General features: G+C 38.3%; 1 protein-coding gene across 3 annotated transcripts in view; it reads right to left on the reverse strand.

Annotated features, from left to right (window-relative positions):
* Positions 1-27,318, reverse strand: part of pbx4 (pre-B-cell leukemia transcription factor 4) — a 45,629-nt gene extending 18,311 nt beyond the window's left edge. For 2 of the 3 annotated variants that reach the window (XM_067382602.1, XM_067382600.1), the window contains exons 1-3: positions 26,162-27,318; positions 22,039-22,140; positions 17,876-17,949 (exon numbers count right to left, since the gene is read on the reverse strand). In XM_067382602.1, the coding sequence (XP_067238703.1) occupies positions 17,876-17,949; positions 22,039-22,140; positions 26,162-26,346 (361 nt within the window). In that variant the 5' untranslated portion in view covers positions 26,347-27,318. The remainder of the gene's footprint in view (positions 1-17,875; positions 17,950-22,038; positions 22,141-26,161) is intronic. The other variant, XM_067382601.1, reaches the window with a different exon arrangement.

Consider the following 27,318-nt stretch of genomic DNA (forward strand, 5'->3'; position numbering starts at 1 on the left):
ATAATTACTTAAATTATTATAATAAAAAAAAAAAGAGAAAAAAAAATCTGTTGACAATTGTTTTTAAATTTCTATAAAACACAGAGCCATTCATTCTGGTGGTAGATTATTTCAATAATTATTTAAATGATTATAAATGAAAGAAAAGAGGAAAAACAAATCTGCTGACAAATCTGTTTTTTTAATTTCTATTAAACTCTGAGTCGTTAATTCTGGTGGTAAATTATTTGAATAAATATTAAAATTATTATAAAAAGTGAAAAATTAAAAGTCAAATATATATATATATAAATAAATAAATAAATTGAACTGTATAATGCATTCTAGTAATAAATTTTTTCAATAATTTAAATTATTGTAAAACATTCTCAGCATTGCCACAAAAGGCGCTATAGTGCTCTGCCTCTCAGTTTTTCCTTTCACGTCAACCATTTTCAAGTTGGAGCAACAGTTTGAAAACATCTGCTGAGAAAGCTAGTTACACTGTTGAACTAGTTACAATGTTTATAGCTAGATCACTGAATATCACATCAGGTTTAATTGTACCATTAACATGACATCACTGTCCTGAAGTGCTGAGGTTTGTTAGTGCCACAGTAACAAAATTGTACTTGTGTAGTGTGTGTCTGGCCTAAACTCAAAATGCACCTCAGTTGTCCTGGATTTTTTGTGTGTGTGTTTGTGTGTGTGTGTGTGTGTGTGTGTGTGTGTGTGTGTGTGTGTGTGTGTGTGTGTGTGTGTGTGTGGGGGTGGGGGGGTGGGGGGAGGGTCGTTGTTTTTACGACCACAGCCCCACAATCAATAGAGTGAAATTTACCACCTCCCCAAAGAATATCACCCACAATATCCATTACGAGCTCTGCCTCCAGCCGAATCCCTCAAGCACACAGCCTTTTCTTCAGCCTAATTATCTCAATTAAGCTGTGATTACTGATAATTACACAAATAACCCACAACATTCGGCACTAGATCATATGGACCCCTTTAAATTTCTAACACCCCTTTTATATTTCAATTTATTACCAACCTTGATTTTGAAACCCATAATAATGTATCCATGAATAAAGTGGCGATTTCGCTACGGCTGGATACCTTTTATAATAGCCTGTTGGCGGTAAACGCTTACAGCTACATTCTGAAACCAGACCATATTAACCAGAAAAGCCACCGCATCTCAATGTTCGTACGGCTTTAAGAAGATTAATAAAGCCAGCCTGTTAAATCTTTCAATTAGCACACTTCATTAATACAAACACACCGCCATGCTAATGAGATAATGTACATTTTAATGCGCTGCATCTGTCCAAGTTGCACTAATATCCTTCCATTAAATTTATGAATGATCGACGCCAATGCACGCCCCTCCCATACGCGGGGAGGAATTCCCTCATTTGTGAAGGATCGGTGAAAACGTGCAGGAAGGAACGCAGAGGGGCCGAGTGGAAAAAGCCAGCAGACGTCCAGGCGTTAGCAGACAGAGCTGGCGAGTCGTATGAAATATTCAGAGCGCCCAGCTGGGTTCGACTGCATACATAATCAGGCACAGAACATGGCCAGGTACGGCACAGGTGACGTGTTAAGCGCAGACAAAGGTATATTGTGTTCGCTGCTGGAAGCAGTACATTAATGCTGCCATTTTCGCAGCATTACTGGAGAAACAGTCCATCACGGCTGTGTTGGCTGCCTTTGCTCGGGCCTCGTCTGTCTTTTTCTCTGTACCTCTTAACGCATTCTCTCTCGTTCACCCTCCCTCCTCCTTTGGCTTGGGCCGCTCTCCCGTCATACCCCGCCTCCTTTTCTCTCCGTGCCCCCAGCCACCTCCCCCCATCCTCTGTTCTCCATTTCAGTCGAGTTCTCCATGTGAGCCGCAATCCCTCATGCTGTCAGCCCCCCCTCTACCGCTCTCTGTAGACAGACAGGATTAGCATTTTAATTGCATCAGCTCCCTTGGGTATTCTCAGCCTTTCACTGGGAGAGCGCGAGGGAGCAGAAGGGGGGAAGAGAAGGTAAGGAGAGAAAAGAGGAGAATTGTGGGGGGAAAACGCGAAAGGGAGTCACAGGAGGAGATAAAATAGCGAGGAGGAGAGGAAAGATGGAAAAATAGAGGGGGCAGGGAGAAAGAGAAAGAGAGAGAAAGAACGGGAAAGGAAGGATTTGGAAGAGTTGAAGATGATCACGGTGGGCTGCAAACGAGTCTGGGGCGACACTTAGGAAATGACAACGCTCTGACCGCAAGAGCCAATAAATCAAAAGGAGGAAGGCGAACATGACGGGGGAGGGATCTGTGCACGCCGAAAAGCACGCCCACATGGACACAAACAAACATGCTAACCTGAGAGCTAAGTGGGATGTAAATAAGGGGAATTTATCTTCAAAACACAAACGACTGCAGTGCCATTACAGTCGAAGTGAAATACGAGGGTCATTCCTACTTTGCAGCACATTTTTTCAGGTCCCCATATCACACGTCTTATTGTACTGTGCAAATACTATATATTCCTGGTGTTTCTTCATTTTATTCGTTCTCTAAGCTATAAAAATATTGTAATATAGTTTTATTGGTGTCAATTTATACACTAGCATTAAAAAGTTTTTTAAAATAAATTAATACTCAGTTAGGGGCCGTTCACATATCGTGCCTAAAAACGAGTGGAAAGCACGGCCGCGTCGCTTTCTCCTCCTTTCCAAAGCGCTTGCGCTCCTGTGGCGTCTGTCATTGCTATGCAACCATGAACTGCGCTCTCCAAGACGGCGAGGACGTTTCAGCAAAGGATAAATTGATTTCTAGCCCTTGCATTACCTTTACTACTAGATATATTTATGAAGATGAGATATAAAAAAAAACACCCTGTACAGCTATGATCAGCTGTTTGGCTGAGCTTTCGATGTTTTGTTACGGAAAGGCCGAAGCTAATCGGTTGGTTTCTTGTCACATGACCTGCGGTGCGCTTGCAGCATTCTGAAAAGTTGAGATGTTTTCATCTCGATACACCTTGAAAACGCACCTCGTCACTTCCATTATGAGCGCGCCTGCCGCGTGCCTACATTTGAAATAACGAATTTGAACGTGCAAAAGTCGCAATATGTGAACGGCCCCTAAGGATGCATTAAATTGGTCAAAAGTGACGAAAGATTTCTATTTCAAATCATTGTTTTTAAATTTTTCATTCATCAAAAGGCATTTCCACAAAAAATATTAACAGCACAACTTTTTTCAAAATTACTAATAAGAAATGTTTCTCGAGTATCAAATCATCATATCAGAATGATGAATGAAGACTGGAGCAATGATGCTGACAATTCAGCTTTGATCAAAGGAATAAATTACATTTTAAAACATTAACATAGAAAAAAGATATTTTCAATTGTAATAATATTTCAAAATATTACTGTATTTTTGCTGCTTCTTTTTTTTTTAATTGTATTTTTGATCAAATAAATGCAGCCTTGTTAAACTGGGGGGTATTCCAGAAAGCAAGGTTAACTTACCGTTACATATACTCTGAACTCTCGGTTAATTAACCCAAGCCTTGCTTACTCAAGGTATGCTGGTTCCAAAAACACATCCGGGAGTAAGCTCAGCCAACCCAGAGTACATTACTGGTTAACACCCAAGACATTCTCAACAGAGCAATGAATTGATGATTCACCATGGAAACAGACACTTCCTTCTTGTTTAATAGCAATTTACATAACCTACTTAGTGCACATCGTCATATTTAGTGGTTGTGCAATCATTCTTTCAATCTTTTCATTTAGTAAGTAATCTTTATGCACAGAGAATAAGAATTATATTGTTTGCTTGATGCTAATTATTTAAGATTTAAGATATTTGAAATAATCGTTTATTTTAAAAATCACATATGTATTTTATTATAGAAATTATAGCATAGAAAACATCCTGTTATATAAAAGGAAAAAAGCAGATCCATGTGCGAGATGACAATATAATAAATTAATATTCAATAAACATTTAAAAATTACTTCACTTTATAATAGTGCTTTTATATAAAAAGGTAGTTACATTAATATAACTATATTAATTATATAACATGCATCTGAATATTCAGGTTATGTTCAGAGAGTACGTTGCTACTTAAGGGGCTTTCACACCTTTTCAGAGTTCCTAGAACTATTGGCTGAAGTACCCGGATCTTGCCGTGTTTGCACCGCAGGAACTAGGAATGATTTTAGTTCTAGGAACTCCTTTTAGGGGATCTAAATTAGCTCCTACTTCAGAGTAGGGTCTAAACCAGCACTATAGGAACTATCAGTGATGTAAGTGTACGTTGATTGGTCAAACACAGACACCCTTTTAAAAAGCAGTGTAAATATATTTACTTCACGAACATGGAAAACAGCGATAACTGCATTTACCTGTTGTCTGCGGGGTTGTCTTCTTTTCTCAGCCTCGATGATATGCAATACTGAAGGTTGTCATAAGAGATTGTCTCTTAGCCCCACTTTTTGCTCTTTCAGTCATGTAAATTATGCGTTTACATTCCATTTCCGTTATCACAAAACCAACGACACACAACAAACACAGCTCCGATCACCGCACTCTCCATTCACCAGTTTTTAGCGTTTGTAAATGAGCACTTAAATACACTGTTGTCGGCTGCTTCAGAGTTCCTATTCCCGATGTGAATGCATCCAGGAACATGGCCTGGTGGAGAAATTAGTTCCCAAGGAACTATCCTAGTGGCTAGTTCCTTTAACTGAGTTCCTAGAACTATTCGGTGCGAAAGCCCCTTTACATACCCTGAGAGTTACCTCAGTTTTTAGAACCAAAAGTTGAGGTTATCCGCTTACGTGCTTTTAAAAATTCCCAGGTATGTCACATAACCCATTTTCTGGAAAACTCCCCCAGAGACTTCTTTCAAAAACATTTAAAAAAAATTAAATCTTACTGACAGTAGTTATGTTTTTTCACAATCTCATTGTCAGTTTTCATTTTGTTAACTTTTGTAATTTTCCTCTAACTGATTGAGGTATTAGTTGGTGATAGAAAAAAATAAAAAATAAATAAAGATGACCCTCCCACATAAGCTCACTGTAAGACCCCTCATACCATAATTTGGTTAAGAACTCATTTATTAAGTGCCTGAGCTTGACAAAAACATATTTCTGAAACTTCTATAGAAATGCTTCCTGATATTACAACACTGGCATTTTTAACTTGGAGTTCAAATTGTGCTGTATAACAGGAATAACAATCCAAGAAAACTCAGAGCAAATAAAAATGTATGTCACATTTCAACTGCAGATCCAGACACAACTCAACGTGAGTTCTTTATGGAGACCTGCAGCTGTGTTGTGGGTAAAAGCTAGAAAAAGAGCCCAAAATAAGCACTAACTTTAGACATAGACAGCACCAGCGCTGAAAACAACCTAAAAAACTGGCTTATGGACAGCCAGTGTAGAGTGCTGGTAAGCTATAAGGGTTAATGGTTCAGATAAAATGGACAAAAACACTGAAGTAACTTAACCTGACTCAAACAAAATGAGGAAGGGAATCGCATCACATGACCAGAGAGACGTTCAATCCAAGAAACCAAAAGAAAACGAATGTGCAGCACTGCAGAGAATGTGTCGAAAGACAGTTATGGCAGGATTTGTGTCAGGTTTCTCTGGAAAAACTATGAGAGGAGGGCATCTTGAGCGAGTGCCAAGGTGGTATAAATCCACCAGTAAGTTCCTGTTGTAAGCAGCTCAGGTTAAGCAGCGTCTGTGGGGCATATTTAGCGGCGCCCAGTGGCACGCACCTGGTGGCTCATCCTCTGACATGCGCGCACACGGGTCCGTTCACGCCCTGTGAGGAGCGGCCATTGGTCAGCGTCAACAGAGGAGGATGTGATTAGGGTGTGAACAGCGCTCCTACCTTAGGCAAACATGCCGTCTGCTCTAACTTGTCATTTATCAGCTCTTAATTAACTCACCTAGCATTTCATAGACCCGAGCGGCGGAACAACAAGCTTCGCTAGGCACGCAGGGACCGGTCAAACAAGATCACGCAGGTGAGAACACACACCATCCCACCTCCACCAGCTTGACACGGTCAGGTGAAACACAGCACTGGGGACAAAAGAAGCCTCTGCGGATGACTTCACTCTGGGAGGAAGAGGAGGAGGAAGAAGGCTGTTGCTGTGGCGATTCGTCCTACCGACACGCCCCCCTCTCGCCCGCTCCCCGGCTCATCAGCGCAGCTGCCTCCTGTGCTAATTAGCACCGCCTCTTAAGGAGCTCCTAAAGACCTTGTGAAAAATGAACGCTCATTTGAGAGGTCGTTAATTTGCACTGTTATGCAAATTAGGTGGCAATTAAGCAATAGATCAGAGGAGCAGCTCCCATTTATAACGAGCGAACGAGAAATATGACAGAGGCAAACAGGGCCGGGGAGAGTGGCGGCTGGCTGCACTGAGGGGGAGTGTAAACTAACCTTAGCTGACAGACAGACAGAAAGACAGACAGACGGTGCACTGCATTGTACCATGTGTACAGGTGAATGGCACAGCATGTTCAAGTAAGAATATGAGTCTGCCACAGCTGCAGCGCTGGAGTCTGAAGCATTCAACTGCATCACCAAATGCACTTCATGCAACCATAAAACTACATTTTTAATGTCATTTTTCACCCTTTTTATTATTAATAGGAGAGTGAAGAGAGGACTGGAATAGGTGCACTCTAAAAAATCTTGGGTTATTTTTTCTACCCAAATTCTAGGTTGAGCCTTTGGGCCATCATTTTTTCAGTGTTTGGCTGGTTTTTGTATTAACCAGCTCCTGGGTTAGACATAAAAACCCAGTGTCTTGGTAGTTTTTGTGTTACCCAGATCCTTGGTCAGACATAACCCAGGAGTTGAGTTATTTATCACAGGCCTATTGCAACCTCTTCAGGAGAGAGCAGTGCAGCTCCATCAAATTGGTGCAGGTCTTCAGTAAAATACAGGTTTGTGCACATTTTATTTTATCTATAAATTCATTATTGCGCTGATGTGAATCACCTACACAAGTGTCACGTCAGCCTTTTCGTGCGATGGAAACGCCTGATGCTTTGCATAAAAGTTTATGATTTTATTCAAAAAGATACAGAATATAAATACTTAGGATGTTGAAATATGTTCTCAGGACTGTACACTGATTGTTTATGAACAGGTTATGGAGTCAGTCACAGCATATTTCGGCTACAAGTGAAACACAGGGTCCCCCTGCTGAACACGATCCAAGCTACGGCACAAGATCCAGCGCCATTACGGTGGAAACGAGACAACAGACTAGTCGATTACACCTGAATTACTCCTAAATGTTGAATTTTACTTCTAACATTTGTTAAACAAGCTTAAATGTTGGCATTAAGTATTAAAAACAGTAGAAAATATTCTATACTGTGAAATATGATTGAAAATAAAGGAATTATCATATTATCAACCAGTGGTTGTGTGGAGTGTAGAGGATTTAAGTTAACCACATTAATTCATGTATGAAGTAAGCAAGTATTATCTTAAAAATGAATCAACTCTTTATGATGGGTTAAATCAACCCATTATGCTGGGTTAAATAAACAACCCAATTTGCTGGGTAAAATTAACATGTATTCTGTCCTATATTTACCCAGCCCTTGGCGTTGCTTTGTAAGGTGTTCTGAGTGGTTTTGCACATCATGTTATGCAGTTGCTAGGGTATTTTAGGTGGTCCAAGTCAAAAGAACCTCAATGATAGTCTGGTCCTTAAATATGGTATTTTTTCAATGTACACTAGTTAGGGGTGGGCAGTATGACTATATATATATTGTTTACCACAGTATAAAATGTCTATCGTTAGAGATTCTGCTATATTGTGTATATCGCGGTATGTAAATATATAGCACTATTTACACTTCAGAGTGATGAAATGCATGAATGAAAATACATCAAGTGAAAGAAAACAGCTGGGTCTAAAACAGATGTGTATCAGTATAATGGATCTGTGCATTTGGTCTTAAAGTGACAGCAGCCTAATAAACCCACCTGCTGCTCTGTGTCATTAATGTGAATCAAACAAAAGAAAATAACTTACTGCTCTTGACTGAATAACTTTATTAGCTTTAATAAGAATACGTTTATATTTAATTCATACAGTGAAGACTATGCAAGATTTTATTTTTACATTTGATTACATTAAATTTCTGTACTAATTGGAACATGTTAAATAAACCTATTGTACCTGGAAAACGTAATTTAATTAATATTTGTTACATTGTATTTGTCCTATTGTTTGTAATTTGCTTCATTTTTCTCATTTTTAATAACAGAAATGTGTTAAAACAACACAAAATAACTATATTGATATTGTTATTGTGAAATAAAATTTCTCATTTTATGAAATAAGAGTTTGGTCATATCACCAGTGTTTAAAAATATCAGGGTCAGAAAATTTTTTATACTTTTCTTCAGCAAGGACACATTAAATTGACCAAATGTCACAGTAAACACATGGATAATGTTACTAAAGATTGCCATTTCAAAATAAATGCTGCTTTTGAACTTTCAATGAATCGATCCTAAAAAAAAAAGTATCATGGTTTCTGCAAGAATATTAAGCAGCACAACAGTGTGATAATCATAGAAAATGTTTCTTGATCATCAAATCAGCATGCGAATGATTTCTGCAGAATCATGTGACACTCAAGACTGGAGTAATTATGCTAAAAATTCAACTTTGCATCACAGGAATAAATTACATTTTAAAATATATTACAATAGAAAATAATTATATTCGATTGTAATAATATATCACAATACTACTGTTGTACTGCATTTTGAACAAATAACTATATCCTTGGTAAGCATAAGAGAGTTCTTTCTGAATAATAATAATAATAATAAAAAAAAAATGTCCACCCATTTTTATCGTAATACGTTACTCTGCTTACAAAAAGTAATATTGCACCAATATCAAAGGTATTGTTCAAGTCTGCAGTGCAGTTGGTTTAGGACGTGTTACTCATCGAAGGTTAATACTTGGGGTAAGAGGTTTGTTCAAATCCCTAACCCTACAATTGAGCCTTAGCAACCACTACTAACTAGCCCTGTGTCCATCTTAACCTAAATTATAAAGTGAGTTTGTATTAACACCTTTGCGTGAGACAAACAGATTATTGTAGTTTAACAAAAGGCCAATGCCTCAATCCAAATGGTATGCATAGAAACTCGAAACTCCCTCCCTCGAGAGAAGCTTAAAGTGAGAGGAGCTCGAAGCAAACTCTGACAGATCACCCCTGCTCAAATCCCTTCTTCAGTGCTCTAGATTAGTCACAGACTGCAGTGAGGACCTCCACACAGGGATGGAAGCCTCCCATCAATTGTAATTAATCCTTAATTAGTCTGGATTAGGTGTTGGGCTCTGACTCTCTCCCACCCCACCAAAGCCACGCCAGCTAATGTAATCCAGCTGAGGCCACATTTACATATCTTTAATTAAAGAGACATGGGCTTCTTTCAAACACTGCTCCCTAGACCAGCAGACTGAGGGACATCTCCATGAGTTTTGACACACGGCAGCTAAACACGGCTGTCAATCCTCTTTTGAGTGCTTAATCCTGACAAAATTAATGGTGTTTAAGAGAGAGAAAACTACATTCTACTGAACTGAATTCTGATCCTAAAAGTTTAGTTAGTGACTAACAAAATTTGTCCACATAGCGCTTAAAAACAGTCATAGTTGTTTGTTTTTTTTGTTTTGTTTTTTACATGTATTCTTCCTGAACCGTCACGGTTCGGTGCAATACTGTCAGTAACAGGCGATTCACACTCCATTCCAGAAGGGGGCGCGCATGTTAATGTAACGCTGTTTGCTAACTGCCACAACTGGAAAAAGCACAGAAGAACAGATGATCTCTGCATAGATATGTTTACATGTTATCTCTCAACCAGTGTTTCAACCGTGGAAAAACATCAATAAAACAGCTTGAGAATATCATCTCACGTAGCATTACATTTACCTCAGGAAAGTCATTTAGTGTCCACAGCATGTTAGTTCTAGTCTAGAGGGAGCGTTTCACTAAATATATGCACTATGTTAGCTTACATATTCATATTTACTTTACCCGTTAGTAATGTCTTAAATGTCATGAAAACAAGTTAAGACATATTTCAAAAAAATAAATTGGAGTAAAAAATTAATGGAAAAATAATTTTTATAATTAGATTTAGAAGTTAATGCAAAACCTGCCTTTTGTACAATTTACATGTTTGTTGTATTTTTTTTGTTTGAGTGTTGATTATTACGTATATATGTATGTTTTTTTTTTTAAATCAGGTAAAAATGAGTAAAAAATAGTCTTATAAAAGTTTATCCTTAATCCTTATCCAGTTAATTACAAAATACTGGAAAAATGGGAGGCATTGGAGTCAAAAAGGTCAAGGAACACTGGTCTATAAAGCTAATGCTTAATATGATTTTCCCCCATATATTCATCCCTGGTTATATCAGTAGAAAAGTTGCTGCAGACACATGCAAAGCATAAAATTACTGCATTTTGATGAAATAAGAACATCACGCACTGATGAATTGTGCACAATAGGACCAGGCAAAATCATTTAGTAAATAGGGTCAATTAAGATTTCATGTCATCTTCAAATTGCATTTTCCAATAAATTAAACTATTAGAGCTCAGGAAGTACTTGGCTGATCAACTCAAAAGGGCCTGGATGAATTTAAAACGTTTCCTTGCATTCAAAAGTGCACCATCCAATTTTGCTCGTCCAGTCCTGAGAAAAGGCTCGATTCCTCAAGGAGTAACGTAATGAGAAGAAAGATGCTCAGCCCACACAGCATTAAGACGAAGCAGAGCGTTTGGGGTGACGCTCTCTCTCCCCCCCATTCTGGACCTTGTGATGGGGGGAAGGGGGGGTGCCTGTCAGGGCCAGGGGTCTGTGTGATATTAGCCGTCTGCCAATCCGGCGTGGGGAATGGACACAGAGTAATTACTGCTGCTCTTACTGCCTCATCAATCTCTCTCTATCGCTGTCTCTCTCTCTCCCCCCTTCACACTCTATCTTTCTCACTCCTAGAACAGAGGAGAGAAAAACAGATTGAGTGACAGAGCGCCACACAAGAAATGTCGAATGAAATAGGGCCCACTACCAAATGATGATGTTCAGGAGGCTAGTTTTATATGTTTGGCTGCTATAAAAATGTTAAAAATAGTCATTTTTGCCAATTATACTGAGGCCAGGTTGAACGCTTTTGTCACGGTGCACAAACGTTTGGTTTGTTAGAGTAAATGTTAGGCTGAGTTCAACTATATTTCAGTTTATTTAAGTTGTAAAAAGTCTCACACTCCACTGGCTCCTTTACCCATAGGCCTACAGGCTCTGCCTCGTAAAATGAGTCTGAGATTTCCAACAACTCATAAAATTTTACAAGAGGGTTTAAATTAAGGTCTTTCAAAAATGAATGATAATTAAAAAGCCTTAATTAGGTCTTTGACTGACCAGACGGTGAAACCGGAGTTGTGTAGATTATACAGGCTGCTTATAAAACACGGATTTGAGTCCATTTTTCAGAACCAGATGGGCTTGTTGTGGAACTACATGCATCTGCATGGAAACCATCTCTAATTTTTACACGATAGCTTGATGGCAGAGTTTTCCAGTACTTGGAAAGGCATTTATTGTTGCCAAACTGTTTGAGCAATTTGAATGATTTGCTACTTAAAGTGACATGGATTACTTATCAATATCATGCCAATCTTAAAACCTCACCTGACATCTCCAAACCATGCCTCATGTAAAACAATGTGTTAAAACGACCACTAACTACACTTGGGCTGAACATTGGCCAGCTGGAATTTAAAACTCTTCTTATGACCACACTTATGTGGTTTTGCTAGTAATTAGACAATAACTACAAGAAAAGTAAAAATTAGAAAAGTACTACAAGAGACCAGAAATGATTATTTCGTGGAAACTGGAAAGATACTGGAAACGCAGTCCAAGACAAGACACATCATAACTCACCAGTGCGCTGGAGAGGTTCTGGACATTTTGTCCTTTTAAAGCCTATTAGACATGGTTTCATAAACCATTAACCACATAAGAACAAGTTCAGACATTAAAAAAATAAAGCTCATATTTAATTCATGCAGTGCTAGGTTTATTTGAGGACATGGCATTCTTAGTTCTGCCAAATCATTTATTTGTTTCTGGGATTTTAATAGCACAAATGCACTGAGAGTAAAGTTGACCTGGCCGGTTCTTCTGGTAGGTACTCCGCAAACATCACATGACTTCACTATTATGAGCTATTAGCAAGGGAGTTAACAGCTATAGAAGTGCCAAGAGGTTCAACCATTAAACCTTCGGCGACATTAATTCAGAATTCAAGATTTTTAGCTGAATGGTACACTTCGGTTCCATTATGTACCACAAACATAAGGACACAAAAGGAAGTGCATTTGGGTAACCTGCAGTCTGATATGATCATCTAAAACAGTTCTGAACTACACTGACCTTTTCTGTTAATAATTAATCATGCAATTTTTTTTGTTCTCAATTCTATATTATATTAGCTACAATTGAAAAGTAGATTTAGAAAATTAACCTGAATTTCAGAATGCCTTTGTATTCTTCTGAAGTTTGGGTAAAACCTGGAGTTAGCTGCAATAACTTGAGAATGATCCAAAGAGCATCTTGTGCTTCAAAAGAAGCAAGAACATCTGAGGAGTTGACATGATCACAAATGCGCTTTGATTAGAGACCCAGAATCTTAAGTATTACTTTATTATAGGCTACACAATAAATCGCAATTAACATGAAACTGCGCTTAAACCGATTTGGCTTAGTGTGATTATGAAATTGCAAAGGCTGTGGTTATTATTTATGCGCAGCTTGTCAGTGAAGCATGGCTCTGTGATCAGTAGTAAATGCTGTTCCATCTGAAAACACTGCGAGTTTGAGTCGCTTATAATGCACATTTAAAAAAAGCAACATCTTTCCAAGCATGAGAAGCATTTATGCATCTTTTGTCCAACAAAAGACAACATTTAATTATAGGTTTTTACTCCAAACTCACTTCATAACATCAGTTGAGTGTTTGAAAACATCCTTCTGTGAGATGATGTGGCTTCTTACACAGAATAAGGCATAAAAATATATTTCATACTATTCTATCCACCTCATTTCTGACTGGCCTACTGCGTTTCGAATTATGGGTTGCACTTCCAGTTTGGGGAACTTAAATTTAAAAAGACTGGAACGAATCATTTCAAATCATAAGGTTGCCCTACAAATAAAGCTTATCCGTCAGTTTGACTGAATGAGCGGTCAATTTTTCTTTCATGTTTTATTTTCAGACATCGTGTAAATAACGCAACGTTTGGTATTTTAACGCAACATGTTATAACAAGAATATCAAGAGCTCTTTTCAGTCGCTGCTTTCTATCCTCGTGATTATTTTCTTTTGTCCCTTTGCATACTGCTGTAATAATATGAAAAAGGACAACATGTACTGCACATTTGTGATCTGTTATATATATATAATTTACGAGAATCTCTCGTTTTTCTCCTCAAAACCTCATGTCTCTTTCCATGTTTGTTTTCACAGGTAAATACAATTTATTATCTGTAAAAATGATGGCATTTTTATTAAGGCAACGTATATTACATAATACAGATATATATCACTATAGTTATATTTAACCTGTCCGTTATTGCTGTGGAAAGAATTGCGCTTTTTCATGGTCTGTTGAAAGTACCTTGTTGATATTTTTACACTTTTAAATGTAATTTTAATGTGCGTTGGTTGAAGGGAGAGTAGGATTGGTCATCTCATTGTACCCAGTTTAAAAAACAAAACAAAAAAACAGAGCGAGCCTTTTACTGACTGTTTACAGCTTAACGGAAGTTACACCCATAATTCGCGAAAAGTGTCATGGGGCGTAGGAATAAGGTGATAAAGGCTATGTGTCGATTAGCATTGCATTATAAATATACTTTGCCAAATCGCGTGCGGTTTAATTCCAATTAATCGTGCAGCCCATATTACTTTTGCATTCCTTTTACATAATATTTCTGCTTCAATTTTGTTTCAACTTTAATTTGCGACTTAAACAGTTTGAATCTCAGAAAGTCACTGTGGCCTCTTGAATTTTAGACCCCACTGTATCCGCTTGTTAAGTCGTTTCCGGGTCCAAGCCTCGACTCATTTCACTTGAGAATGCCATCGACAGCCATTTATGAGTGCTATTTATTGATATTAAACATCAATCATTTTAAAAAGTTAAACATTTTAAATACTTACAGTCTGCACAACAGTCTCCGTGCTCACAGCGTCACAGACATTAATGTTTTAACAATTTATAAAAGATGAATCACTGTCTGGCCATCTGGAATTTTGGTAGGGAGATAAAGGTTATTGATGCAAAAACTTGGGAAATCATAACTTCGGATCCATCAGTTAAGATTATAATTTTTTTGTAGTATTACACCACATCGTGTGTGTATATCAGCACCATTTGTTGTTTTCTTGTGGTATGAGATAGAGCGTCAGGACCCGGAAACGCTGCCGCGTGACGTCAGACTTAACAACCGAAAATATACATTTCAACCTAAAATCTTGGTGAAAAAAAAAAGAAGAAAAAAGTTCACGTCCATGTTTTTTGTCAACTACCTATAATATTATAGGATGAGCTTCACTTACAATTCAAAAACCTGTAAAAACAGAACGTACAAAAGCATGTGACCTCAGCGATGAGCTGGGCAGCCAGAACAAAAGTCAGGGTGCAGAAAAGGGTGAGAACCAACTTGCTGCAAAACCATTTTTTTTTTTAAGTTGATGGGGGAGGGCCAAGAGCGGAGAGACAATTGGCTCAGAAACCTCATCTCTCTCTTAATTTGTTTCTAAGGAGATTAATTAACAAATCTTACATTTCACGCGCATGAAGTTTATGTTAAACAGATGGGGATATTCGAGAGGGGGGTTAGCGTGACTTGCATTTGAGCAGAACATTTCCTTAACAATAAAAAACAATCTTCCCAACTGCAGCAGCACTCCGAGGAATTCAATGCCCCTCCCCCACTCTCCCCTAACCCTCCCCTCCACCTCCATTACCATATCAAAGCCCCGAGTTCAGAGCAAGACTTCTCTTTCAAGAATGGAAGCAAGGCATCAGGAGGGAGGAGGAGGAGGAGAGGACAAGACCGCAGCGGCAGGGAAAGGCCTGAGCTCCAGCTCGCTTTTATCCCTGCTGTTCGGTGTAGGAGAGAGAGAGAGAGTGAGACAGAGGCAGACACACCGAGACTGTAGAAAACAGATGTAAAGACTACTGATCAGCACTACAATCATGTGCAGTAGAGGAGGCTGCCTTCTTTAATTCACATTCCAGAGGCAGGAGATAAAAGCAGCGGGGAGTCTTGGAGAAAAACAGTGCAGGTATATATATATATATATATATGGAGCTGGGAAGGAGGTGGGGGACGTGCTGATCACAATGATGGACACCATCCACCACACAAATACACTCAGAGCTAAGGCCTGTTCAGACTAAGTCCAAGCAGATTTTAAAGCAAAACAATAACATAAATCTCTGCGAACTCTATCGTCCAGAGTGTGAAATATTGTACTGCGACAACCCTGTGTTTTTATTCAAATGCTAAACTGACTTTTGTAAATGTATAGATCTCACCGATCATTCAATACCATAGATAAGACTTGTAAGGAATCACACCCTACTACATTTTATTGTTGCACAAGACAAAAAAAAAACCCCAAACACATACAGCGAATAAGACTAAGCATTATTCCTACTAGGAATATTTTGATAATCAAATAGTTGGCTGATTATTTCTTCGATTAATCAGATAAAAAGACCAATTTTTTAAATTTTTTTTTTTTTTATTGACAAAACACACTATTCCACATCCTGCCCAATGCTGTCCTTTAGCATTCAACTGGCAGAAGTTTTCAGTGCACGGTGGGCAGACATGACTAATCGATAATGACATTCATTGTCAATGATTTTTATTATTGATTATTATTGATTTTTAATCAATTAGTTGTTGCAGCACTAATTCCTACAATAATATAAGAACGGTAATATGTTTACAAAATTGTCGCCATCAATTTTGGATACTAAATTCGGTAACACTTTATTTAAAGCCTTTATGTATAATGCATTATAAAACTACTTTTAATGCACCTTATAATGCATTGTATAGTCTCAAATACTTATAACCACAGTTATTATATATTATAATACACGTTTGGAAAGCATAATGCATTAAAACATGACAAACAACCAATTACAGATGCAACAAGGAATCTGTGAATGTTAATGCATTTTTACTTTGATTACAATTATTTATGAAAAGATATACTGCATTATAAAATACATTATGAATACCTTTTTAATGCATTACACAAAGGCTTTAAGTAAAGTGTAATCCAAAATTCCTTACATTTCCCAAATAGTTTGAATTTTCCTAAAATGTTTTTGGTTTTTAAATTCAATTCAATTATTTTTATTAAAATAATTGCCAGTGAACAGCAGCGTGAGAAAGAGTATTTTTGTATTTTGCAGGACCAATGCAAAACAGGTACCATTATGAAAACCATCTGGCTCCATTTTTATATATATATATAAAATTCTGTCACTTGTACTTTTTGTTAATATATTTAGAAAAAAAAAAAATCATAGTTATCAGATATGTATGGAGGCCCACACATGACATATATATATATATATATATAATGTAAAAAAAGTATATAAAAAAAATAAAATACATATAATTGGATTGTGGATTCCGATATAAAAATGTTGCAATGAAATTGCCATAAACAGGTGTTAACAGCAAAACCACGGCTCAGATCAGAAAGTAATGGCCTTGCTCCTGTCATCTAGTAAATCAGCTCATTTACGCCGAAGTCTTCAGGGTAAAACACGAATTCTAGATTAAGTTTGGCGATAACCGAAGTGATATATGGAAAAATTCTGACCATTAACTTCGCCTGTCTGCACTGCCGACAACACCTTCCATTTAGTGCTGCATTTCTCCCCGGCCCTTTCTCCACTGGCAGGCTAAATGTGAAAATCAAAGTGAATGACATTAGGTAAATAAGACAGCAGGTTGCCTTGGCAACAGGGACAACCCCCGATACCCATTCCTCTAGCCTACCCTTTACTTGCATCCAATTATAGGAAAGTAAGACTGGGTTATTGACAGATTGCCACAAACAGACCGCTGCACATCATTTTTGCACTGTAATTCCACATGAGCATGCTTGTTACAGAACCTGAGATGGATTCAAGCTGCAGGATATGACAGGAAAGAAACGAGAGAAACCATGGCACAAAGACAACGCCAACACCTCCATAAATATTTAATCATTTGTCAGCCTCTCGTTTGAGGGGAGAAAGCTGCAGATCTGCCAGAAAACTGACCACTGTGGATCTTCGAGTAAAGATGCGAGAGCCGTTACCTGTTTGGACTGGGATGGTTTGTGTGGACGGGGTTCACAATGAGAAATATAAACATACAAAGCAACAATGAGAGTAAAGCAAACACACTTGTTGCTAGTTCAAAGCTTTGAAATGCATTCAAGTGAGATTTCACACAATGTAAACACTGAATCCATTGCTATGACACTTAATGATTGCAGTGGGCGATACAAAAAGACACCTGGAAAGCTCGGAGGAACGCTACTGACGCTAAAAAAAAAAAAGAGCACGGGGACACAATAAATTCAGTCTGATGATTATTAAACACCTGTCTCTGCATATGGTCAATGCCGAATCAATACAGAGTAATGAAAAAGATCTACTCGAAATGTGGGAGCGCGGCTTGAAGACACAAACCGACACAGTAGTTCTGCATTGGCGGAGTAAGAGAACGACTTACCAGTTTTTTCTTTGATCTCGCATAAAACACTGAAGAGAGCCGGCTTCATCCTGTGGCAGTTCAGTGCGTGTTTTCTGTAAGAGAGAAGGAATGTGTTAGAGAGAGACTGATTGGATTTCATTTCAAACAGAGAAAGACCGACATATCGACCAGTATTTGGCCATTTTAACTTTATTGGCATCTGTCGAATGCTGTGCCCAATTAACAAAATGCCCTTCTGTCGGTTTTGAAATCTACCAATAGCCTCGTCAATGAGAAATAAACATGTAGAGGGAATATTATTTACATACTTTTATTTACATACTTTGTGTACGTGTGTTATTTTAGTGCCCGATTGACTAAATAAATTATTCAAATAAGGTCATGGCACAAAAATGTTCCAAATGCAATTTGCAAAGTGCAGTTCCCCATTTTGTGGGCCTGACTACCACAATCTGGCATACTTTACAGCAGCTCTACAACACTTGTCTTGATATATGGCCAGATATAATGCTTTTCTACATCATTTCATCATCACTTGATGAGCTACTGCTGCCACGATCAATAGAAAACATTCACAAAGCCATTTACCGCTTGCATTTCGCACCTGATTAATGTTTGTTTTTGAATTAGCCCAATAATGTTTTCAACATTTGTGTATTTTGAGTATATGAAGAGTTCCATTGCAAAAACCTCTTAAATCCGCCTGGCATCTTTTCTTTTAAATGAGCATTTTTTTTTTTTTTTTTTTTTTTTTTTTTAATCAGGCTCAAAAGTAATTTCACTTTAATGGCAATGAAAAGGTTATTTGTCAGTTACCAAATACCTTGTCAAAAATGTCAGTCAATTCATTGACTGTCTTTTGCTGCAAAACCCAGTCAAGTCCATGTGTGCTTTTTTGCAAAAACTTATAGTTCCACCTCTTTGGACAACAAGACAAGACAAGAGTTTTACAGCAGGAAAAGGAACACTGTTGGGTTTACTTGCTACTTCTGAAATCCTGTCATTGTCGCTGTAATGACGGACAAAACATGTTAAAATCTTGCAGCTCGGCAACTGAAAGCCGGCTCATACGCACAGCGTTATTCATCTTGAAATCATAGGATTCAATTTGCGTCTTATGATTGGTTCTTCTATGCACTTAGTGGCTTTTGCTGATGAAGGGAAGTGGCGTTTAACGCTATCTGCCAACAAACTGGCATTTCTGAATAGGCTAACACTGACATTTAACAGATTTGAAGCTAAAGTATTTGATGAACGTATACTATGTGCATCTGAACTCTTCATGTAATGCAAGTATTAATCTCATTCGCCATCCTTTTTACATATATCATCGACTGTGCTCTCTAGATATTGGTTGAGCATTCATTCCAAAATACTACCTACATAAGTCTCCTTTTTAGAGAACCATTAATGATTGATTCTTCAAAGTCTCAAATTAAAGCACACATTGTCTCGCTGCCAAACAAACCAGAGGATTTATGGTTATTGAAGACATACCAGCAACCTTTAACATTCGCCGCTGAATATGATCACAATCACAGGTGCAAACATCTACTCAAGAATCAATCAAGATGTAATGGACACACTAAGACTCGGGTCTTTTAAAAAGCTCTGTGTCTGTAGATTGAGAAGATACAGCAGCAGTCTCGGATCACTCCAGCTAAATGAGAGTAACTGACACATGGTCCTCATTTGTCTTCAGGGAAAAGCATTCCACCCTTTAATGGTATTATCCAGCCCTTTTTACACCCTGAACGTGCTTAATTTATTGAACAGGCCTGGAGAATATCAAAACAAGTGAGGACCCTCTGTCTCGCAGAGGAAACATTCTTCCCAAAGCCAGAATCATATGTGCTAAATCCAATCATCGATCATTTCAGGGCAGTCTCCCATCAGCAAACTTTATTTCCAGGCTCGGTAAGCTCTGATGCCTGGGAAGCTTATCTACATGCAGCCAGATTTCAGCGCTACTGTATTAGAGAGCAGATGAAGCATGCTTTCCAGGAGCATCGTTAACCCCTAAACAAATGCCAATAATCAAGGTTTTCTCGTTAAAGATGTTCAGTTAACAGCTGGGATTAACATGCCACTGGGATTAAGATGAGCAAGCAAACTGATAAACCAACGAATCATGTGACATACATTTGCCACTTCAGTATAGCATATCAAAAAATGCAATGCATTTCGATAAAATTTGCTGCTACAAAGCACTTCAACTAGCCTGAATAATCTTTCATAAGAAAGTCCTAAACTGAACACCACATCACTTGCGGCCTAATATTGCAGTTGGCTGCAACTAAACAAAGTTAGAATGTTTCCCTTTTGCTCCGAGGCAAACAGATAACGTGGGAAATCCCAAAAAAAAGATTGTTTTTTGTGGATGAGGCCTTAAGCTGATGACACACAGTGTAACTCGTTGGGTAATTTTGTTGGAAATGGGCAACGGCGCTAGCTTGGGCAATGCTGAATCGGTTACTGTTGATTAGTTAGCTTGTCTTATCACATTGCCTACTTTCCAATTGTCTTGTGTATCATCCAGCTTGAGTTAGAAGTAAATCTGAAGTTTGCTCGGCTTCCAAGACTTCATTCGCTGCCTAAAATGTTCTTTGATGCGTTCACACCCAAATATTTCAGGTATGTAGCATTCAACGCAAGAGGCACAAACATTAAAAGATATGGATCACTGCGTCTTAATGTAGATTATTTCTTTTTGCAATATGAGCAAGACAAATACATCAAGTAATGACAGCTGATAGTAAAGAAACCTAAACTCATGTCTATGGATGGGTGATAATGAAGATGTAACTGATGCAACCAAAACCTTTACTGGGATGTAAATGACAAGGGGAGGAAGTTTTTGTGTTTTTTTTAATTGACCCTTCACCGGGAGTTTGATTGACAGGTGATCTAACCAATCATAATGCCGAATCCAACGTTATGTCCGACAAAGCAGTCAGGAGAGTTAGTAGATTAACGTCGGTGGACCTGAACTTGAAAAATGGTGTGTACTGAGTCTGACGTCTTTCTGCGGTTGAAACAACATACCTTCTGATGTTCATTCATGTTTATTTGATACTGTAAATTAACTAGTAGTAAAGAGATGATCAGTTCACGAGCCACTTGAATTGAGGCACTTCAGCCATCTGTCACGACACACTAAAGGTATTTATTGTTTAAATTTCTATAAAAATTACAAAATTTGAGACTTTATTTCATATCAAAAGTAACATGCTCTGTCTTGTCTGTCATTGTCAGTGTCCTCTTTGCTCCACAATGTATTTTTCACTGCGTGAGAACATGAAGTGTGGTGTGAGGGTGCATGGTTTGGCGGACATAGTAACTAAAGGGGGCGGGTCTTTGCGAATGGTCAGTTGTATGACTCTATGAAGTCTGTGTGGTGCTTAAGATAATTTTTTTGGTTCTAGTGAGAGTGGGCAAAAATATATGCGGCTTTTATGAAAACTAATTTTAAAACAAAAACCATCTCATGAGGTGTTTTTAGTTTACGGTGTGAGGTGTCTCTTGCTTATAAAGCGCTCCATGTTCACTTTACCTTCACATTCACATAATTAGAAATATTTTTGGCCATTAAGAGGTTACTACACAAAGAGAATGATGACATGCAATGAAACAAACGAGGAGATAAGTCACTTATTCTCATTTCTAGAGATAATGAGGGGCATATTGTAAAACTATTGTCAAATGCACAGAAAAAGAAAGGTTTTACTTTGCTGTGAAAGTGATTGTAATATATTAAATAAAATAAATTGTAATAAATAAAAATAAAATAATTGTTTTGATATGATCAAATTGATTATAATAAAATATAACAAAAATAAAAATTAGAAAAAAGTGATTATTGAACAGTAGACTTATCACAACTAAAACAGACCCAAATAAAAGCCCATTTTAGGGCCAGAGTCAATGTGAATGCAAAAAAGAACTGGGCTCTTCTACACCCGATTCACATTTTGGTCTATTCAAAAGGTCTGAATTTAGTTAGGATTCTCATAATAAAAAGTTAAGCCCCACTTTTTTTTTTTTTTTTTTTTTTTTTTTTTTTAAATCAAAGACTGAAGTGCTTCTTTAACTGTATGAGTGTTTTTTTCTCTTTGTCATCAACATGGAGGGGATGATGGGGGAGAGAAGAGGAGGGGGTGCTCATGCGCTCCTGTACTGACCTGTGCTGGAAGTTGAGCGGCAGGGCACACCCTGCTGTGCTCCCCCCCAGCTCCCCCTCCCTCTGTGGGGTCCACTGCGCCGGTGCCTCCTCTGGCCAGCATCTGGACACAGGGCAACAGGGTGAGAGGCTGAGGGCGGCAGGCACAGACAGCGCTGGCATCTGCCCCCACCGTCCCGATGACATCCCACCCCATCCACCCCTTAAAATGGGACCAGAGACCCCCACAGTAAATAATGCATATCAAGAGAAGAAAAAAAAAAAACAGAAATCAAGTACTGTGGGATATGATAATGGAATCAGAACAAGTCTGATTTTTGCCAAAAAATATTCGAGATGTCGAAACAAAGACCTGGGTAACTAGTAACTAGTGAGTGCAATGCAAAATTTATAAATATAAAAAGCAGAAAGTACATCACATCTATAAATAATAATAAGAACCTACTCAATGAATAAGGAAGTGAAAGTGCTTTAGTGATGTAAATAGCTCTTTTCTCATAGATGTAATCTAGTCAATCTACTAATACAAAGCATGTCTTGTGCATTACATTTTTTTGAACATGCACTGAATTAGCAATCCAGACAGGACACATCTTAATGTGCTCTTTGCCTTTCTGAGCAAAGCATGTGCCTCCACTCAGCAAATAAAGCAGGTTTGGGACACATTATACTAATTAATTTAAGAGGCATTGTGATGAGCCACAAATCCATTTAATGAGATACCACAGCCGTGCATATTTCATTAGTATCAAATAAAGAAAATCTGTTTATAAAAGAAAGAAAAAAACAGCAATATGTCTTGTAGTGTCCAAGATTGCTGACCGCAATCCCTCTGAAGCAGAGTAAAGCTCTCCACTCTGCAAATGAAGCTGCCTTCTCTGCCCTAAAACCATCCCACACTTGACAAAATAATAATGCATATTTCTCTCAGGTATCTGAACTATTTCAGGTCTGTGCGGAAGCACCGAAGGGCTTTTTGGCTTCATAACTGAAGGTGGCAAGGGCTTATACTCAAGAAGAACTGTAGAATATCAGTGACAGAGAAGAAGTGACTAAAGAGAAAATGCATTTACGTCTATCACTAACCATATCTGGCTTTATGCTTAAAGGAATAGTTCACCAAAAAAGTCAATTCTGTCATTTACTCAGCCTCATGTCAATGAGATGCTTTGAACAATGTTTACACAGACTTTTTCCCATACAATTCAAAAACTTTGCCTTTTTCCCCAGCTCTTAAATCTAATTTGCTTCTGCATATTCAAACTTGCCATATCATGACCAGCTATGAGACACAAGAATCAACAGAGTTCGGCTTCGTTAAGATGACACATCTTCACTCAAAAAAAATGCTGGGTTAAAAACAAACCCAAGTTGGGTTAACTTAAATGTTTGACCAACTGCTGGGCTGTTTTATATAACCAAACAACCATTGTTTAAAAATGATTATATGACTGGCTGAAAATGAACCCAAAATAGGTTGGAAATTTAAAAACCAAAAACATAATTACTAGAGGCAACAATAATATTAAAAAGGTGAGCATTTATTAATAAGCAATTTAATGTTTATTATTTAATTATTTATTAAACTTATTAATAAATGTTCATTCATTTCCAACATATTTTGGGTTCATTTTAAGTGAGTATTATAGTAATTTTTAAACAATAGTTGAGTTAAATAAAGCTACCCAGCAGGTTGGCCAATCATTTAACCCAATCGCTGGGTTTGTCCATTTTTAACCCAACATTTTTTAGAGTGTTCATGCCAGTTTGAAGATGCAGAGGTTCCAAATTTGAATTTAATTAGTAATAATAGTTTATTGCATTGATTAAGGAGCAATTTCTATCTAATTTTAGCTTTTAAAATATATATGTGACCCTGGACCACAAAACCAGTCATAAGTCGTAGGGGTATATTTGTAGCAGTAGCCAACAATACATGATTGTATGGGTCAAAATTATTGATTTTTCTTTTATGCCAAAAATCATTAGGACATTAAGTAAAGATCATGTTCCATGAAGATATTTTGTACCGTAAATATCAAAAATTATTCTTGTGAGTGGATACGCATTGCTAAGGACTACATTTGGACAACTTAAAAGGCGATTTTCTCAATATTTTGATTTTTTTGCACCCTCAGATTCCAGATATAATTGTATCTCAGCCAAATATTGTCCTATCCTAACAAACCATACATCAATGGAAAGCTTATTCAGCTTTCATAAGATGTATAAGTGTCAATTTAAAAAAATCTTACCCTTGTGACTGGTTTTGTGGTCCATGGCCACATATATTTTTATCTTTATTGTGTCATCTTGAAATTTTCAGAATCCCCATACTAGTTGAAAGAAATGTTTTACGTCATATGAGGAAGGGTATTCATTCTTTTGAGCCTATAACATTTACACTGTCAATTTTAATCTGTAAGTGCATAATGTACCCTTACATGAAGTTCTCCTTGTAACAATTTTAAACTGTTTTATATTAGCCTACTTCTTTGTTGCCATTCTAGTTGTTTATATTCCTTTGTATATGTTAAAAACATATATATATATATATATATATATATATATATATATATATATATATATATATACACAAAAAGATTAAATCATATTTTTGGCTTTAATAAAACAAGGAGCACCGTTTTTAGGCTTCCATGACAAAATTTTGAACAGTTTGAAATGTCAGTCTGTTCCTCAAACAAAGCAATACGACTTCTTGAGGCTTCATAAGACTTAAAAAATATAGCACAAGTGATGTTGACAACTTTTATTATACTTTATCATTTTTAGTGCTTGATGGCCTCCACCATCCACTTTCATTACTTTGAAAATAGCAGCCAGGACATTCTGAAATATGCTTATCTTCAACCCCAAACCCCTCTTCAAACAGATAAGAACATCATCACAGCATCATCATTCATCTCATGAGCCTCTTGTACAAGTGAAACAAAGTAGGCTACACAACAATAACACCCAAGAAATGCGGTATAGACATAAAAGCAATATCGTTGCGTTTATAAGTTGCTCGAGTATAGCGACCCTCCATCTCATTAATAGAAACTCAATTTGAGGACAGCTGCACACGCGCACGCATTATAGGAGAATTGATTGCGCCCAACACACAATGAAAAGGATGAACACCAGGGAGGAGGAGGAGGGTAAAAGAGAAGTGAATTAATTAAGAGAACCAGGTGGTCAAATGGCTTGGTGGAAAATCACAAGCTAATGACACAGCACAGGGCATACGCGCACATACGATCCCTCATTAAAAGGCAGCTTTTGTGCGGGATCCGCGGCTCGAGTTGACCTTTCAACAGATCGCAGGTCACAGCGCGCAATCTAGCGATCAATTTCGCTGCGGTCAATAGAAATACACGCGGACTGTACGCGAGGAAAGGCGGGAAAGTCGTCCACCCTGTCGGGTGTTTTCGTCTCGAGGTTAAGTCTGACACTGTTTGACGGCGATGACTTAATTAAGCGCGCGCTGATTATCTATGCTAATGACGAGGTAGCACATTAATCCAATTCATTTATCTAGTGGGGCCTCGATCTGGCAGACGCTCGCTGAACACCAAATGGCTTCACAGAGCCCATGGGCTCCTGATAACAAACATATTGGTTGACCTCTAAAACCTTTTTGGCCCCATTTAGCAAAACTAGAAGCGGGGGGGAAATACTGGGATTTAGTCATTATAGTACTATAGTATCCATTTGGAGCATATTTAGTGCGTGAAAATCAAAGTGTGTAGTTCTAATCAGCTCTTAAAACTAAACTTTTGTTATTATAACTTCCATTAAGAGAATCCATTTACATTCATTCACGCTTTTTTGAACCGATAACGCAACCTCAATGCGTTTAACGCGAACTTTTAACAACTTGAAAAGGTAAAAATCCAACAATATGGTCAATTAACATCTGTATTTCAGTAAGAATATGTGCAAACGTATATTGCGTAAAAGGTGGAAGACCGTGTACGCTTTTCAGGTGACAAATTGACACATTGTAACGCAAAGATGTGTAAATTGTGTCCAATTCCCCACACAGACCCATCTATCTATCGCTTTTCTATCTGTTTTTCTTGAGAGCGTGCACACTTGTCCTCCTCTCACAGGTCTCTTACCTCGCCTGGGCTTCGTCGAGGCTCTCGTCGGTGATGGCCATGATCTGTTGGAGAATATCCCCTATGTCTTGCTGCGGTTGACCGAGGGATTGCTGCTTCCGAACCGAATCGGGGTCACCCACGTCGGCTTGAGAGAGTCCGCCGAGTCCGCCCATGCTAGCCAGCATTCGGGTCTGATCATCCATAATACTTTAAAGCCGAATCTCGCCGTTTCCCCGCCGCAAACCAATGAAAACGTGTTTCAGCGACCTGTCTTGGTGACCATGTACCACCAACAGCGTGAATACAAACGAACCACTAGATAAAAAAACAACGAGAGTGCGACTGAAATGTGGGATTTAACCACATCAAAACGAAGCGCGATTGATGGAAAAGGGTGAATAACTAGTTTGCATGAGGGGGGAAGAAATCAGACCGCATGCAATTCCTGCAAAACCCAGTATTGTCTAAAGCAAAACGCTGCACACTAGCACTCCCATAAAGCAGTCTAAGAAGAAAATAAAAGCGTCCCTGGAAACATGAAGTATCCCACGCGCGGCATCTCAAAGTATCGCCTCTCTAAACAACTCAGTAAAACCATTCATGGCCACATATACGTCAACAATCTGGCTTTTCGTCAAGAGGTTGTTGTCGCTGACAGCTATTACAGTAGAAATCTCAGACACTACTAACAAGCTGGACTAAACCAACCAGAGCGGCTAACAAGCTAATAGAGAGGAGGAAAAAGTCCCTGCTGAAAATAAATCGAAATAGAAACTCGGGCGTTCGCGTATTAACGTCCCCTCACTTTGAAAAATGCCAAAACTCAACGGGCAAAACGAATCCCGAGAGAGGCGGACGAGCGAAACCGCTTTAAAGCGTAAATCCGAGATCTCCGACACAATTGATTCGCAGTGTTGGCTAGCTGCTTAGCAGCGGAGCTAACTAGCATTCGAGCGCTGCTAGCAACAGATTCACACGGGCTCCACAAACCCCCGGGACCAACAGCAAACTGCCCCCGAAATGCCCCGGCTTAGGTGGACTGCTCGAAACGGCTCAGAACGGCAACGCTCAGCTCCATGCCAGCCAACTCGACACAGTTGGTTTGTTCCCAAGCCGCGGTTCTGTCGTGGAAAAAAAAATTGCCCCTCTCTTGTGTTTCTGCCCTCCTCGGCGGC

The sequence above is a fragment of the Chanodichthys erythropterus genome, chromosome 3 (genome assembly GCF_024489055.1).
Source record: "Chanodichthys erythropterus isolate Z2021 chromosome 3, ASM2448905v1, whole genome shotgun sequence".
Lineage (NCBI taxonomy): Eukaryota > Metazoa > Chordata > Actinopteri > Cypriniformes > Xenocyprididae > Chanodichthys > Chanodichthys erythropterus.